The 18,509-nt window shown below is 42.5% G+C and overlaps 1 protein-coding gene across 2 annotated transcripts in view; it reads left to right on the plus strand.

The window, feature by feature from the left end:
* Positions 1 to 18,205, plus strand: part of il17rd (interleukin 17 receptor D) — a 40,303-nt gene extending 22,098 nt beyond the window's left edge. Inside the window, exons 4-13 of one of the 2 annotated variants that reach the window (XM_060910405.1) lie at positions 1,267 to 1,385; positions 3,884 to 4,004; positions 4,164 to 4,208; positions 4,339 to 4,490; positions 7,492 to 7,557; positions 7,668 to 7,722; positions 10,031 to 10,141; positions 10,682 to 10,866; positions 11,468 to 12,425; positions 17,426 to 18,205. In XM_060910405.1, the coding sequence (XP_060766388.1) occupies positions 1,267 to 1,385; positions 3,884 to 4,004; positions 4,164 to 4,208; positions 4,339 to 4,490; positions 7,492 to 7,557; positions 7,668 to 7,722; positions 10,031 to 10,141; positions 10,682 to 10,866; positions 11,468 to 12,425; positions 17,426 to 17,544 (1,931 nt within the window). In that variant the 3' untranslated portion in view covers positions 17,545 to 18,205. The remainder of the gene's footprint in view (positions 1 to 1,266; positions 1,386 to 3,883; positions 4,005 to 4,163; positions 4,209 to 4,338; positions 4,491 to 7,491; positions 7,558 to 7,667; positions 7,723 to 10,030; positions 10,142 to 10,681; positions 10,867 to 11,467; positions 12,426 to 17,425) is intronic. The other variant, XM_060910406.1, reaches the window with a different exon arrangement.
* The last annotated feature ends 304 nt before the right edge of the window (positions 18,206 to 18,509 follow it).

Raw genomic sequence — 18,509 nt, forward strand, 5'->3', positions numbered from 1 at the left:
CCTCTTAAGCCATGTACAACTCTGAAGCTTCTAGCAAAGAACAGAAAATGTCCAAGAGGGTAAAAGTCCCAACCGGTTGGACAACTTTTTTTTTTGTGTGTGTGTGTGTCTCTTTCACCTCCGGTGGCTTTTTGAGACAGAGCGATGGAGGTATCTGTGAGTTAGTGGAGGTGTGGAGTTACACGCTGCCTTGAAGAGCAGGCTCTTTCAGCTCCGCTCCCTGCCGAGGTAATCGGAACCACATGGAATGTGTGCAGGCTGCCCCCCATCCCATTCTCTCACCCCCTTCATCCCACTCTCTTCTTTTCCCCCTGCAACTGATAAGGCAGAAATGTAATTAAAAGGGAGGAAGGCTGGCACACGTTGAAGGGCATGAGAATGCTCCTTTGGCACGCACATTTGTCCTCTGTGCATGTTAAAGGCCTCCTGTCCCTCTCCGGGGTGCCAATAAAAGGAGAAAAGGAGGGAGGCGTATAAAAGGACTTGCGGATTTGTGCTCTGAACCCCCCCCCCCCCCCCTTAAAAAAAAATTATATTTCTCCCCCACCCGGATATCGCCAGGGCTACAGTTTAGCTTAGAGGGAAGACGTCACTTCTAATTATGGGTCGATGGTCGTCATTTAGACTTGTGATTTACAATTCATGGTTTTGAAAGATTGTCTGATACGGATTCCCTGCTCGACTTGCAATCCGTGACGCAATCTGAAGGATCACACAAACAGTATTTTGTAAGGGAACGGTATTGTTTACCTTTCAGTTTCAGTCCTGTATGTTTTACAGGCTTTATTATAACAGAAAATGCTGAACATTTTGTGCACATCTTCCATTGACATTTTTTCCACTGAGAGAAACATGTACCAGAACTTTTTCTTAGCTCTGTCATAGAGAAAGTAATAATGACAAATTCTAGCATGTACCTTTATATTGGTTAAACTTTGGGTATAAAATATCCTTTCCAACAAGTTGGTCTTAGTATTCCGCTTTGGCAGCTCTGATTCTGTAATCAGTGGTTGTGGTGAATAACCAAAATGTAAAACCCGAAGACCACACAGTAACACGTACTCTATATAGAAATCTGTTACCTGAAATAATTTTTTGCAACTCTAAACAAAAAGCAAGCTATCCAAGCCGCAATATTTATTTCAATAAAAATAATTCACAATCCACTGCATGCAGCAAGTCAAAGGGAATGGTTTCAAAAAGCCAGTATGAAATTTACTGGTATTTTAGGATCATTGTTGAGACCTTTTGTGTTTATCCATGCAGGTATTGAACATGTAAAGGGATTTCGTGTTTATCTGGAGGACAAGAATCCGGAGGGGAAACGGTGCCAACACATGATCCTGAAGGACCCTCGACAGCTTAATTTCTCCTTCAAGAATGTTGTAAGTAAAAAGTGGAGGTTAAAGGTAGCAGTGTTGGTCGTAATTGATGTAATTAAATTCTTCCTATTGACTTGGGGCCCGTCCACACGAGTACGCGGCCTCACCCAATACGCTGTCGTTTTGAAAAAAATCTCTGTAAACACGGCGTCGTTTCCAGAAATGTGTGTCCACACGGATTCACTGGAAACGACCCAAAACGCTGTAGTACATGCCAGGCCTGTATTACCCCTTTTCCACCAAATCAGTTCCAGGGCTGGTTTGGAGCCAGTGCTGGTGCTGGTTCACAACTCGTTCAACTTGCGAGCCAGCTGAGAACCAGTTTGCTTTTCCATCGCTCGCGGTGCCACGTCATTACGTTGCTGTATACGTCATTACGTCGCTGTATACGTCAGTTACGTCGCTACATTTGCTTAAACCTTGGCTCGAATATCGAAGCAAAAACAACACGGAAGAAGCAGCAGCAACAACAACAATAATAATAATAATAATAATAATAATAATAATAATGGATGACTTCGCATTTGTACAGCTGCGGCTTCTCGCTACTTAAAAATGGCGATCTTTCGCGGTATTGTTATTGTTGTTGGTCTTAACAACTCCGCCCCCCTGCTGACGTAAGCGGTTCTTTCCTCTGACCCAGCAGAGAGCTGGTGCTAGCCTGGAACCGGTTTTTCTGGCCCAGAGCCAGTTCTTTGTCAGTGGAAACAGAAAACCCGGTTCCAAACTAAGCACTGGCCCCAAACCAGCCCTGGAACTGCTTTGGTGGAAAAGGGGCATATGTGGTGCTGTGATGCCGCCACACCAATACACTAAAACCGGAAGAGAAGCCATGGAGCATGCGTATAAAGGTCATGCGCTGTTTACAAACAAGCTCATAACACGAGAAGAGGACGATCATGGCCAGCGCAACTCTAAGAGGAAAGTCTTTTGTGTGGACCGACAATGAAGTGGAACTTCTACTTCGTGTCACATTGGACGTTTCTGCAGTACGAGCACAAGCCTGTAGTCCGCCATTGTTGTTATGACGTCTCGTGGTGGCGGCTGAGGTTAAAGGTTAGAGAGGCGGGGCTTATACGTCATAGTTTCTGAAAAAAGTCACATTCACCGTCCAGACTGCTCCGGGCTATCCGGCGTTTTAGGATTTTCCCACTCTGGGACCCGTTTTCAAAAAATACCGATTTCACACCTCGAAAAAGCCAGATCCGTCTGGACGCAAGGCCGAAACGATAAAGTATTTATGCGGATTCGACAAAAACGTACTCGTGTGGACGGGCCCTTAAACAAAACACAAAGGGTCAGGCTGTTGTATAAATATTCAGCGATTGGGGGGGGGATGTGATGGAACCCTGCATGAAGCCACTCAGAAGTTGATTATTTTTATGCAGTACCACAGCCTGAAGTGTTTTACTCCTCTTATACCACAGCTCTTGTTTTATTATTAATGAACAGCACAATGTACAATCCTTTTTTAAAAAAAAGATCCACTTATAGTTGTGGAATATCCACAAATCAAGTTAGTTTCTGTTATAGCAGCTACAAACTTTTTGGTTTATTTGAACAAGAATGAGAAACCAGAAAACGGAAAATCCTCAACCCGTTTTCAGTGGTGTGAGACTTGGTCATAAAAGCTATAGAAGCTGTCACACTGAGAATATGTATTTCATAAATATTAATCATTTGACATCGTTACAAAAAAACTCTACAGTAATTAAGTTATTCCACCAAATCGAGTTGTACATGAGCTGATAGCTGACGAGGCGCGTAGCACCATGCACGACGAGATTGAGTGGAGTAACTGTTTTTTGTTCTATCCACATTCACTAGATTTTGAGAAATGGAGCATTTTTATTTTTTGAAAATTCGATAAATAAAAACTTTATACAAAACCTCCAAAATAATTTTTGCTTGGAATGGAATCAAACCAGTGAAATGACGGTAGCAATTTGTGAAAAATGTATTATTATTATTGAAAAAAGATGTTCTTACCATGAAATACTTTCATTTCATATTTTGTTTTTTTTTTTAAATATTTTTAGGGGGGTTTGTTTTCGAATAGAGTTTTTATTTCGTCCTCAGTTGGTTCAGCAATGCGGCCGCCATTTTGTCTTTCTTTACTCATGGTATATGAGCTGATAGCCTAGTAGTAGAGTAGCCAATGCACGTGATTGCTCATATCCAGTGAATGTGGTTAGAATAACAACGATTTTATATATTCTTTAATAATAACATTTTAAATCTGTTTATTATTAAGGTTAGATTATGTTGACCATCTTCCTGGTTTGACTTTTATAGAAAATGAATCACCTTCTGACCAATCAGAATTGAGAATTCAGCAGCGTTGTGGTATAAAGAATATTACACAACTCATTGCATCACATATTAAAAGTTAATTTTATGGTGGCATTTTCCTTTATAAATGGGAGAATGTTTGGTATGGATATTTGTAGCAAGTAGTAACCAGTTGGCTATAATGAACATCTGTTGTAATTATTTGACAGAAGCTGAGTTCGCAGCCCTTTGTTGGTTTGGCCTTCGAGATGGACTACATGGTCAGGATAGTTCCATTTCCCACCTTCATGAACGACAGCTTCTTCCCTCCTTCCTTCCTGCACACTAACAGTGAGTTGGGATTCTTTTCCCTTTTTCAGCATGCAGTCTTCACTCATAATAGTCCATAAATCACTATTCTTCAAACCTATAAACCATGCTCTTGTTAGATCTCTGACAGTAAAGAATTTCAGGAGGGTGTCATAAATAATTTCTGCTTTGTTTTCACAGGTTGCGAAGTGCTTCTCGGCCCAGACAACCTCGTCTGCAAACCATGTGAGTACCTCAGGCTTGAGAACTGTCCATCTGCAGAAGTCTCAAGTTGATTCATGTCTTTCAGTCTTTGTATTACAAAATAATGTTATGAATTCTTTTTTTTTTTTTTTTTCTCCTTCTCTGTTTTAAGTCTGGAAGCCCAAGATGCTCAACATCTCCCAGCACGGCTCCAATCTGCATGTCGTTTTCGATCACGCTCCTCCCACCTTTGGCTTCAACACCTACTACCTGTATTACAAGCTTCGACAGGAGAGCCATTTCAAACTCAAACGCTGCAAACCGGTTAGCATGCTTCACCTCACCTCGGATTAAGAATGCTGAACGATGGTGTCATTTTGCTTTTATTGTGAGCTCAGTGGATTTCCTCTTCATTCTTTAATATTCAAATTGTTCTGGGTGGGGTCATAACAAAACACAAAACCCTGTCACAATGACGGATCACGTGTTACAATGTAAGTGGCAAAGAATGAGTTTATTAACTAGTGCTCAAAATACTGAACCTAGAGCGGATCTGGAAGTTCGTACTGTACAAAACAGCTGGTGTGGGTGTGCACTACAGGATTGGCCAGATTTTTGTCCCCAGGTTTGCAAGTTGTCAGAAACAAAAACTTTCCGTGACTGATTATCAGCACAGATGATCCTAGTGGTGTCATGGAGTTGATCCTGTGCCTTATCTGCAGTATTTGTGGATTTGAGAAAGATTAAGCTTCTTGTCTTGGGCATATAAAAGGAGAAGAAATTCCATCATAATGAAGGAAAAAAAATATCTCTCTCTCTCTCTCTCCCCCCCCAACATTCTTCCTTAAAGTAGCTTTAATCCTGACTCTTCAGTGAAAACTTGGAAGTTTTCTATTTTTCAAAGAATGTAGAATGTTCCCATTGAAGTCAGGATTATTTTTGGAACCATTCAGATTTCAAGAACCTTTTGAGAAGTTTCCCACAGTTCCACCAATGACAGAATGAAGAACTAAAAGAATGGTGGGGTGTTTATGCTGCTGTTGTTTGTCATTGTTTATGCTTACATTGTTAAAGGAGAACTGAAGGCAATTTTTAAAAAAATCAAAATTTCTATTTCTCATTTTATTAAATATTAGAATGCATTTTTGATTGCTATTTTGTCGCTGCTATAGCAAGTTGAGTGTTTGAAACATGCTCTGTAATATCAGTCCGTATGTCAAAGCAATGGCCGTAAACGAGATTCGTTGAGACCTGTGCGAGACATCGTAGGACGGAAGTAAAACGTACAGCGGAAATCAAAGTGACCGACATCTGCCAACGTTGTCAAAAGACGCGCGCGCCCTCTTTCGAATGCTGATGTAATCAAGCCGGAAGTTTTGTTTGTTTTGATAGCAATCAGGAAAGTTTGAAAAAAAAGTAGGCAGTCATCGTCATTTAAACTCGTTTTTGTGCAATATTTCGTTTGGAAAACAGTTTTCAAAATGGCGGCGCTGACACTTCACGTTTCGAAGTCTCGCACAAGTCTCGTGAAGGTCACGCGGATAAGCGACGCCTGCCGTGGACCAAACGAACTAAATTCAACACGGCTAAAAACCGAATAGGCTAATAAGTATAATATTTAATTGCAATTAGTTACCAATACAAGTCACGATAAGGTTACTAAAACCGAAAACGTAATTGAATAACACGTTAAGAAATAAAGCAAGTTTAAAAATGACTTCAGTTCTCCTTTAAGGTTGTTATTGTCATCATTTACAGTGTTGTTGGTAGTTTTCCTGTAGTACTTGCATTTAGGGAAAAGGTCTTCTTAAGGATTTTAGATGATTTTAATAGTTCTGCTTGTAGGTTTTGTTTTTTTTCCCCCTTTCCTTTTTTTTCCCTGAAAGGAAGCTGTGGAGCTTCTGCTGTGTGGGTCTCCACAGAACCTTGAAAATCAAACCTTGAAGATCCATGTGGAACAGTTAACTGCTCAAAGAAACAGTTTTCCAAGAATGTATATTAGGTGACAATATGATTCATCTTCACAGAAGAAGAAAAGGCATTTCGGAAAAATAACGTAACATGCTTGATTTTTTTAAGTTCTTGAGTTTAAAAAGTACATTTTTAGGAAATGAATAAATCTAGGACTTTTCACGTGTGTATCTGGTACAAATAGTTTCCCCTCAAAACAAGATTTCATATTAGAAAATCTTCAATGAAATCGTTTTAGTAAAATCCCTTTAGAAAAATAAAAGCATTCCATGGAACCCTTTTCCCCATAAATGTTGATCATGTCTGTTTAAATGAGCTAACAGCTTTTAACTGTGTTTGACCAGTTTTGGGATGCTTATTCAAAAAATGACTCTTAATACTGGCTTTTTCTGAGGTTTGGAAACATGATCAGGCTTACGCAGTTATCTTTATGTAGATCACCAAACACAAAGCTGTGCATGCTTAACACTGGCATAATGAAGTCAAGTTGAGAATTTGTCAGATTTGCTTTGCACACACATGCACTTACAGCCCCTGGAGGAGGTGGTGGCGGCAGGCAAGTGTAAGTAGGAGTGAGATGTTCTGGGTTAATGCATCCAGCAGCATGTAATGTTTTTCACAGATGGAGGAATAATATATAGACATGTCGGGCAAGTTGGCCAACAGGCCTGTACCTCGGTGGATCATTCCGGCTCCTCCTGCCCTGGGGGAGATGTGCACTCTTCGCAGAACTAAAAAACTTGAGTGCTTTCCCAGCCCCACTTTGTTACCCAGAGTGTGTGATGGGAACTGGAAATGAACTTTTCTTTAACTTTTAGATGACATTTTTTGGCCAGGATTACTCCCTCGTTGTATATTTTAAGAGGGATTTAGGGACCCCTGCAAATCCTGAGCTGCAGTTTTGTTTCTTTGGGGGAAAGCTGCGCCTTTTCACCCAAATTGCAGGCTTTTGTGACCTAGATTTCACATCCCGGCCATTTTGTTTTGAGTCATACGTTGTTTTCTTTTTGTGAGGATAGTCCAATTTCTGTTCCCCCTCCTTGAGTGCAGCCTCATACCATCACACTTGGTCCCTTTGGAATAATGTAAAAAGCAGACTCGATTTCACCTTCGGAAGTCTAGACTGCTCTACCTCACGTCTGCTTTAACATACCGTGCATTGTAACACCGATAATGGATTGAAATATGAGGCACGTCTGGACATTGTAGGAGGGATTCCAGTATTCTCCATTGCTCTTAATCCTTTAAACAGTCTGCATAGATTAATTTCATCCTCTGGGCTAATTCTTGAATAAGCATTTCACTTGATTAAGACTAAAGTGGTGTTTAAAATGCCTGTGTCATTATTTTGTAGGAGCTGAATGGCCCTAAATCAACATGCATTCTGCAAGATGTTACTCCAGGAACATATGTGATAGAGGTAAAGTATACAGTATTCTTGTGTTACAAAAGAATGAGTTGTGAACCTGAATTTGTGATACATGTAGACTTGCATACTCTTATTTATTTACTTACTTACTTACTCTCTAGCTCCGTGATGACAACAACAACACCCGGAGACAGACTCAGTTTCACGTGAGCCAAGGTAGGAGATGGTACCTTGGTGCCAAATTACCCAAGTGTCTTCGTGTTATCTTGTCCCCCCCCAAATGTACTTGAACTTTTGGCACCACCACTCCTCCCCCCATTCACCAAACCCAATACCAAAAGCTCCAGCTGGATGGGTTTCAGTACATGCTCAAAACTGGTGCCAAAAGGAACGCATGGTATTTATGGGTGGAGCTAGTGATGCCGTTCACTGCTGATTTGGTTATTGGCTCATCCGGCTGACAGGCGATGAGTGCACACCATCGTGTTTTACGTCGTTTGTCGTCTGTCTGGCGTCCTCCACATTTTGCGAAAATTGCTTCTTCTCTCTCAGTCCTTCACCGATTTTCATTCTTTTTGGCAGGAAGGTGGGTCTGCCTGGGGTTCATATGTCAATTAATTCTCATATAATTGCAATTAATAATGACTGTATGGCGTAATTAAGCCCTAACGAGCAGTTTCCACACATCACTACTTCTCCCTCAATTCTTCATGTATTTTGATTCTTTCTGGCATGAAGGTAGGGGTACCTAGGATGCATATAACTTCTACCCAGATTTGCTTCATTACAATTATTAATGAAGTTATGGACTATTTAAGCCTTAATGAGCCGTTCAACAAAAATCGCTGCTTCTCGGTCAATTCCTCATCATTTTGGATTCTTTTTGGCAAATAGGTCGGTATTCCTAGGGAGGATATAGATTATATATAGTGTGTGTATATAGCTTGCAACATTTATTGCGCAAGGTGGCCCACTTTAGATCGTTCCTTCTGGACTAGACGGGGCCAGAGTGAACTACAGTGTCATTGACGGTCTCATTTATACCCCACATACAAACAGTGAATTAATAAGAACACCATTGAGACTTTAGCTCCTACAGAGAGGATTTAGTATGGATGTCGGGGTTGGGTTTTTTTTTTTTTTAAAGCCCAACCACATCAAACAAATACTTTTGGGTTTGGATGATATGGTGTGCTACTAGATGTATGTATTAGTTACAATATTGGGTCTGTTTTTTGTCATTTTTAACAGTGGTCTGAAACAAAAATTTACTTTTCAACACAAAGGATATACGGTAGAGCCCTGTACTCCCGCGGGAGTCCCGCGGGACCCGATGCAAAGCAGTGTGGCGCGGGACAAATTTTGAAAGCTCATTGCGGGCGGGAGGGGGAGTGCACAATGCGGGCGTGGGCAGGAGAGGTGATAAGCTGCAGTCCCGCTAACTAAAAACGTGTTTAAAATAAAATTTATAAATTATTAATTTATGTCTATCGTATATAATTTGTGGTGGATATTTTATTTGGCATTAATAAAAACATTTTAAGATGCCTAAATTTACGGATATGGTCTAATCTCGCGTATGTTTCCGATTCCTTTCCGCTCTTCCGTGTTTGAGAGAGATCTCCGATCATGGCAGAAGAGCAGAGCTCCTCTAGTGAAGCTCACAGTGCTTCAGAAGTAAGTGCTGCTTTAAAAAGAGGTACATTTACCGTTAAAAAGTCAAGAGTATTAGTCCTAAGTATTAAGAAGTATTAAAGTATTAACTAGTATTAAAAAGGACTGTGTATCGCACAGATTGTTCAATTTAAAGCTAGAAATAGACAGTGTATAATCTGAGGAGCTGGTTGTGGTTGCGCAGCACTTCATATGAGAGGAGAATGAAATCGCGGTTGGAATCATAACGCCACAGACTTGGGAGTGTGAGTGCGCAAAGCGAGAGCTGTCAATCAAAGCAAGAGCTGTCAATCATGAGCGCATGCAGCGCTCAACTTGGAATGTGTCAGCAGAATGTCAGAGTCTAAAGAATAAACTTGCAATAAATGAAGGATCGGTCAGTGGAGAGCTCAGCTAAGCTCAGCATGTTTAATTCCCCAAGCCAATGACAAGAACTTTCGTGAGAAATAACGCGAACGTCTGCATCATGCGGGATTTGCGGGTGGGAGCGGGACTGAAAATCATAATTCTTTGCGGGCGGGAGCGGGACTGCACAATGCGGGCGGGAGCGGGACTGAAAATTCTGTCCCGCGCAGACCTCTAATATACGGCTGATAAGCTGGTGAACCAAACTGCTAAACATTACGTCTTTTACTGTTGATGTTATTTTTCTGTCATCATGGTGACACTGGGTGACACTGGGGATATGGTGGCGCTGTAGCTAGTTCTTGGTTTTGACTGTACAGTGGGGAAAACCCCATGTGTGTGTCTGTCCCTAGGTAAAAAAAAAAAATATATTATATCACTCATGATTTGCTGAAATTGTAACATCAGTTGTTTACTGACTGACGCCTCACTTTGTTTGCTCCAGTGCATTCTCCGTGGGCTGGACCCATCCGTGCCATTGCCATAACCGTGCCGCTGGTCATTATGTCTGCCTTTGCCACTCTCTTTACTGTCATGTGCCGCAAGAAACAGCAAGGTGCGTGTTTTCCCCCATTTTCTTTCTTTCTGTCTCTCTCCTCCACCCTCATTAGTCAGGATCTTATTACCTACAGAACTCACTTTTTTGTCCAGCGACTGTAATCTGAGCTTTGTAATCTCTCAGCACAGATGAGGATTAATGGCTTGGGAAATCTAAGCATTTGTACTCGCACCATTTTACTGTTGCCCTGCTCATGATGGACAACAGGAAACTCCTTGTAAGGCTGTTTGCGTGCAAGGAATCTTGAAGTGGAAAGTAATGAAATGAAATAATTCACGCCCTCTGTGCTGTTATGGCTAAGATCATGGCTGCCTAATGGTTATGTTTCAGTGATAGTAGGCCTGACCATGCAGTCCCTTCGGAGGTACTGTGCAGGCAGCGTTTGTTAGGCCTTATTTCATAGTCAGCCCAAGTTAACTTTTTATCATATGGTAATAATAAATGCACTGGAATCTACTGACATGCTTCACCCCCTCCCACTAGCTCCAAATCTTCCCCGAGCCCTGTTGAACTCTTTCATCTCGAATCTCTCCACAGAAAACATCTACTCCCACCTGGACGAAGAGAGCTCCGAGTCGTCCTCTCACACCACGGTCTTGAGCACAAAGAGACCGTGGCCTCGGCCCAAAGTCTTCATCTGCTACTCCCCTAAAGACTGCCCCAAACATCTCGCTGTCATTCAGAGCTTCGCCTTTTTCCTGCAGGATTTCTGTGGATGTGCGGTGAGCTCCAGTCTGCTCTTTGTTCAGTACAAAATTAACGATTACCGAGGAACACGGTTGGGGGTCATCAGTCATGCTGGACATTTTGTACCCCAGACTTGGTTTAAAAATTTCAAGCACCGAGGGGTTCAAGGTGATTTAGAAATGTGTGCAGACTGCCACCTGCTGGTTAACGATGGAAGCGAGATGGAATCGTTCTTTCCATTGGAATTTTTATTTTTAATTTTTTGCTTATGATTTAAAATAACACTGACATGAGTTTTAAGGGTTTATAAACACCGGTGTCCTATGACATCATCAGTACTAAATGTAAACTGTGAAATACTAAGCCATTTTGTTGGGGGGAGGGGCGAAAAATTCTGTGTAAAAATTAGATGCAATAATACCCTTAAAAAAAAATCTATGTTTAAGCTGAATCAGCAACTTTGATGCATTATTATGGAAAAGTACATTAAAATTAATCTGAATCAAACTTTATGATCTTGACATTGCTGGTTTTAATCCAAAATGTTTTCTTGCAATTTAAGTGTTAGTCCAGCTAATCCAATCCCTAATTAGTGCATTTAATTTAATTTATTTATTTATGTCTGCTTGCATCTAGGTGGCTCTGGATCTTTGGGAGCATCTGGAAATCTGTAAGGAAGGTCAGATGTCATGGTTGAGTCGGCACATTGATGAGGCTCACTTCCTCATCACCATCTGCTCCAAAGGCTTTAAATATTTTGTAGATAAAAGGCATCGCAAAGGCAAGGCTACATCCAAGGAGAAAAACAAAGAGGTGGCTATACCAGACCTGAGCAGCAATGACCTCTTTGTTGTAGCTGCTGCCATGATCAGTGAGAAACTGCGCGAGGCTCAGCAGGGCTCAGCTGACCTCTCTCGCTTCATGACTGTCTACTTTGACTACTCGCGTGAGACTGACGTGCCTGCCTCGCTGGCTCTAGCACCCCGCTTCAAGCTGATGGACCAGCTGCCAGAGCTGTTGGCACGGCTGCACTCGCGTCAGCTTGGCGTGCCCGCTGTCAGCAAGCGCAACTATTTCCGCAGTAAGGCGGGCCGCTCGCTTTACGTAGCCATCTGTAACATGCACCAGCACATCACCCATGAACCCGACTGGTTTGAGCGACAGCTCATGCCTCCTGTTTCTGCTCCCATCCCTCACAAGCACGAGAAGCCCGACTCGGGGCTTGCGCTCAACGAGGTGGTGCTGAAGTGGCCCTCTGAGATCGAGCGCCCCATCATGAACATTCTTATCCCACCCACAATGCCAAATCCAGGCACTTTCTTGCTCTCTGGCATGGCCTCGAGTTCAGCGCAGGATGAAATTGAGGAAAATTCATCACAGTCGTCAGCATCAGGTCAGGAGGCAAGCGCTTTACCAGGGCCTTTGTGCCATACAGATGGCTCAGCAAGCCCTCCAGAAATGCCCAGAGACTCTGGAATCTATGATTCATCAGTGCCATCTTCAGAGTTATCAATCCCACTGATGGAGGGACTTTCACCAGACCTGGCAGATTCGTCCTCCTTGACAGAAAGTGTGTCGTCTTCCTCTGGACTAGGTAAAAAAAAAAATGTTCCTGACAAATGCTCTCAGATGAATGAATAGTTCAGATTGAAAACACACAGCTTTTATTTAAGGTAATCGGGTTTGGCCACTGCAGTACTCAATGCGATTTATTTTCCTCCATGTAGTGAATGTGATTTCTTCACAAAGGCCATGTTCCTGGATCAATCAAAATCCCTTTAACGTTACTAGCACGTTTCTTTAAACTCATTGCCGCCATTCTGTCCGGATACACCAGGCAAGCTACCAAATATGAAGCTTTGCATTTCAGATCATGAAATACTGTTTTAAGTTGTTGAATATGAAGGAGAGTCATATTTACTCATAGCCACCCGTTTAAGCTCAAACAAGGGTTCTTTGTAGTTTGGATGCGTAAATTGCTAACTTTAGTTGAGCCCATTAACAAGCCATTGTGTAGCACTAGGTTTAATGCATTTAAAAAAAAAAAAAGTTTATTAAATGTATTAAAGTTGCTTTGAATCCTGACAATGCTGGTCATCAATGGCCAGGAGTCAAGGGAACAAAATTGGCTGAGCTGTGACATGTAACATCTGTTATGTTGTATTATGTTGGTTAGCACTGTCGCCTCACAGCAAGAAGGTTCTGGGTTCAAACCCAGCGGCCGTTGAGGGCCTTTCTGTGTGGAGTTTGCATGTTCTCCCGGTGTCTGCGTGGGTTTCCTCCGGGTGCTCCGGTTTCCCCCACAGTCCAAAGACATGCGGTTAGGTTAATATGGGACGGCCTTGAGCGAGGCATCTAATTCCCAACTGCTCCCCAGGCGCTGTTAGCATGGCTGCCCACTGCTCTGGGTATGTGTGTGTGCTCATTGCTCACGTGTGTGCATGGGTTAAATGCAGAGAGGAAATTTCACAAGTGTGTGATGAATAAAGTTGTGCTTTCCTTCTTTTTCTTTTTAAGGGAAAGCTGGATGGTGAGTTGCAATGGGCAAGTGACCAAACTGAGCAGGAAACGGGCGGGGGGGGAGGGGTTAACGCTGCACATACTTTATCATTCAGGCTACGTTTACATTAGACCGTATCTGTCTCGTTTTCTTCGCGGATGCACTGTCCGTTTACATTAAACCACCTGGAAAAGCCGGGAAACGGGAATCCGCCAGCGTCCACGTATTCAATCCAGATCGTGTCTGGTCCGGTGCTGTGTAAACATTGAGATACGCGAATACGCTGTGCTGAGCTCTAGCTGGCATCCTCATTGGACAACGTCACTGTGACATCCACCTTCCTGATTCGCTGGCGTTGGTCATGTGACGCGACTGCTGAAAAACGGCGTGGACTTCCGCCTTGTATCACCTTTCATTAAAGAGTATAAAAGTATGAAAATACTGCAAATACTGATGCAAATACTGCCCATTGTGTAGTTATGATTGTCTTTAGGCTTGCCATCCTTCCACTTGCAAGTAGTAAGTGATATGCGCTGGGATCACACACACAGCGGCTCAGTCCCGAATCGTGGCTCGTGCACTTCACTCGCGCGCTCTGTGAGCTGCGCAGGGCCGGAGTGCGCACCCTCCAGAGGGCACTCGCTGTTCAGGGCGGAGTGATTTGGAGCGCAGGATGCCTGCGGAGCCGAGCGTATCCGCGTATTGGTGTTGCTGTGTGCACGGCTAACGGTTTTAGTGTAAACGCGAATCGTTTTAAGAACGTTAATCTGATGATCCGCTGATTCGACGTAATGTAAACGTAGCCTCAGAGTGCTGTCCTTAGTTCTTTTAATATGCATTACTGTTTAGCTTACTGAGCTCAGTAGTGCAGTTATACCCTGTCCACACTAGGGATTTTGTACCGATGCGATACTACTTTCGTACCGCAACACCCGTCCACACTAGCAACTATACCGGTACTGTAGCGGTATAACTGTATCGGTACGAAACCCACAAATGTATGGGTTTCGTACCGGTACAGTATCGGTACTGTAGCGCTTCGCTGTAGTGTGGACAGATGAAGCGGTTCTGTATCGCTACAAATATAATGCACATGCACAAAGTCACACACCTCAATCGATGTCTTCGCTGAATAAAATAGTGAAGAACGGAGATTCATTTGTTTCTTTCTCAACTGCCTCGCGCGTTTTCTACGATTCGACTGAATAAATGACCACCAGAAATACAGACTGTATATTGACAACAAAAAGCGCACATGTTGTTTCATCCGCCATATTCTCGGAAGGAAGTTACTCGGTAACCACGGAAACATCGCGCATGCGCATTTCAACTACCGTGAAAGAAAACCGCAAACATTTCTCGCTAGTGTGGACAGATGCACTAAACTGTACCAGTATACTTTGTATCGATACAGTTATACCACTATCGTACTGGTATATATGTGAACACAGCTTTAGCTAGCTATGCACATAGCTGTGGCTAAGTATGGGCACTGTTTCAATATTACTTTCTAACAAAAGAACAATTCGATGAACTGAAACGCAGAGCTACGTAACTACTAGACGTAGATAGGGTCATTTTCACAGGGCTCAGAAGTAGGAGGTAGATGCATGGCAGTAACTGGTTCAAAGAAACATCATTGAACAAGGAACATGGCCCACCTGAAGAAGACACATTTGCCTTTTCTTGTTGTTTCTCCTCACATATACCGTAGAAGGAATACAGGGTCTCTTATACATCTCAAATGAAATATAGATGGATGTATCTGTTGATGTATCTCGAATACAGGGTCTTGTCAGCAGGGAGTAAATTGTCTGTCTGTCTGTCTTAACGGCCCGGTCCTGGTCAGAGTTGCACTGGTGCTCTTCTAGGTTCACTCCTTTCAACTTCAGGTCTCGGACATAAATCCTGAGAGCGTTGAAGGTAGACTGCCTTTCAGATTTTCCAAGTGTAGGTCATAAAAATAATTTTCCCTGACACCCAGTTATTATGCCTCTGCCACCGTAAGGTGCAGGAGGCATTATGTTTTCGGGTTGTCCATGCGTGCATCCGTCCGTCCCGAAACCTTGTGAACGCGATATCTCAAAGGCTAATGAAAGGAATTTCACCAAACTTTCACCATTTGTGCGCTTTGGGACAAACATGAACTGATTAGACCTTTTGATCTCAAAATCTAAGGTCAAGGTCACTGTGAGGTCAAATGTCTGTCCGAAAACCTTGTGAACACTATCTCCAAGGCAAATCAAAGGAATTTCACCAAACTTTCACCATTTGTGCATTTGGGGACAAAGATAAACTGATTAGATTTTGAGATCAAAAGGTCTAAGGCCAAGGTCACTGTGAGGTCAAATGTCTGTCCGAAAACCTTGTGAACACAATATCTCCAAGGCTACTACAAGTAATTTCACCAGGTCATGATTACTGTGAGTTCAAATGTCCATCCCCAAATCACAACTTAATAAGGCGTGTAGTCTACCAGGCGGAGGCATCCCCATCGACGCCGTTGGCGTCGAGTTCTATCTAGTTTTTGTTTAGTTGACCGAAAACTCCTGAATTTGAATCACAAATTCCAATTTTATTAGCTTTTTTTTTTAAATAGAACAATTAATGAATTTAGAGCCACGTGGCCCTGAGTTCATCTCATCTCATTATCTCTAGCCGCTTTATCCTTCTACAGGGTCGCAGGCAAGCTGGAGCCTATCCCAGCTGACTATGGGCGAAAGGCGGGGTACACCCTGGACAAGTCGCCAGGTCATCACAGGGCTGACACATAGACACAGACAACCATTCACACTCACACCTACGGTCAATTTAGAGTCACCAGTTAACCTAACCTGCATGTCTTTGGACTGTGGGGGAAACCGGAGCACCCGGAGGAAACCCACGCAGACACGGGGAGAACATGCAAACTCCGCACAGAAAGGCCCTCGCCGGCCCCGGGGCTCGAACCCAGGACCTTCTTGCTGTGAGGCGACAGCGCTAACCACTACACCACCGTGCCGCCGCCCTGAGTTCTCTGCTATTTTTTTTCCTGCTTCACCATGACCCAATACAAGATACTACATCATGCATCATGTGATGGGCTTTCCCAGGTCGCGCAAGGCATTGTGGGATACAAATTTGAAACGGGAGAGAAAAATGGCAGATGTGAGTGTGCGAATGAAACGTGGAAGACCGACTACAGTAACGGAAAGCGAGAAGAAAAGATGTTATGTTGCAAAGGAAAAGCAGGACCAAACTAATAAATATTGGCGGTCAGCGAGCACCTCGGTGTGATCAGCTGTTTATTTAGTGACAGAATAATGGAACTGTCGGTGCACGGTCAAAGGTAAACCTGCGCATGTGTGCACACACGGACTTCCTCTGTCTGACTGCGTGAAGCGAGCGATTTCATGCACGTTATTTGGTTTAATCCCCTCAAATTAAATAACTTCCCAGTCACAGAATGGCCTGATAGTTTGTGAGATATTACAGAAATAAACATTACAATGACCAAATTTCAGTGGGAACTAAATTTCACTGATTTTATGAAATCGAAAGGCTGTCTAGCTTTAAGCTCGCAATGCTCATTTGTAGCCTCCTGGTCTTGTTTTGGGCCTGACCGAGTGAGTGGAATTGCATCAGAATATATCTTAATAGGTCTCATGAGTAGCCAATGAAAACTGACAGTGTAAAAACATGAAGTACAGGAAGTAGACACTTGAACAACGTGGTGTAGTGACAGGAACATGCGTATCTGTACAATGAGAAGTGGAAAAAGTTCCACAACTGAGTTTATAAAGAAAATACAAGCTATAGCACCAACATTTATTTTATTGTTCTAGTAATGGTTAAGCAAACACATTGGTGTGTTCGTTTTAAGTTACAAGATGCATATTGATAGCAGTCTGCCGCCCCCCATGTGTGTGTTCCCTAAGTTTTAATTTGGCATAACGGTCTAAACAAATAATCTGGAAAGTGAGTGACGTCTCGTCGTTTCATGATTCGCAATGACTTTGTAGGTATGGTGTAGTATGTTTGTAAGCTGTACATGCAAGAACTGACTGACTAAAAGTCGACGCTCCATTTCATTTGTCTTGCCTTTGTGTTTTCAGGTGATGAGGAACCACCTGCTGTGAGCTCACTGCATTGCACCACACCCACCATCTGCAAGGCAGAGCTTCATCACATTGTGGAGCCAAGTGAAGGACTTGTAGCAGCAGCCTCCCCCTAGTGGCCTTTTTCTGGACGCGCATCGCCACTTTACTGCCTTCTTGATCACATGACTTCATGATCACAAGTTGCCAACAAGCCTTATTTCTTGCATGTCCTACTTGGACATGAAGAAACCCTTGGTTTCCTTTGTGGAGATATCTGGAGATGTTGATGAATTTGTCCTGGATAAATGTACAGTATGTGAGGAAAGAGGACCGCTGTCTAACCAAAGCAGCTGTGAACTCTCGAGTGCAGCCTTTTTTGTTAGTGTTAGCACAGAGCATTACAGTAGTTAGGACACAAAACTGGGTTTTATCAGAACAATCAATAACCAACTGCTCTTTACCACATCATGAGATGGAGTTTACAGCATCAGGAGCATGTGCGGACAACCATATTATTATGAATGTGGAACTTGGCAAACTTCAAAAAAAAAAAAGCTATTTCAGTTTTATTTATTGATATTAACTTTTATCATTGGTTTGTAGATGACTCACAGATGTTTTAATTACTTTTGGTCAGTTTTGTATTTTAAAAATTTTTTTTTCAACAGTTTTACAAAAAACTAATTATATACATGATATTCTCGTTGCTTTCATCATCCATTTGAGTTTGAGAGTAAAAGATGTATATTAATTAGCCTTAATGAATTGCTGACAATGAGAACAAGAAATTATTGACAAGTTTCAGAATTGTCAATTTGCAGAAATTTTTTTGTATTTTTTTAGAGTAATAGAAGTGATTTCTACATTATATATGAACTTTGTACTGTTTTATAGTACTCTAATGTAGGAAAGTTAATAAAGCTAAAAAAAATCGACATTGTTTTGTCATTGTGTATACATACATGGGTATTAGTGTTGGGGTTGATATGACTTCAGTGAAACTTTGGGTGGCACGGTGGTGTAGTGGTTAGCACTGTCACCTCACAGCAAGAAGGTTCTGGGTTCAAGTCCAGTGGCCGTCGAGGGCCTTTCTGTGTGG

Source organism: Neoarius graeffei, chromosome 26 (assembly GCF_027579695.1).
Source record: "Neoarius graeffei isolate fNeoGra1 chromosome 26, fNeoGra1.pri, whole genome shotgun sequence".
NCBI lineage: Eukaryota > Metazoa > Chordata > Actinopteri > Siluriformes > Ariidae > Neoarius > Neoarius graeffei.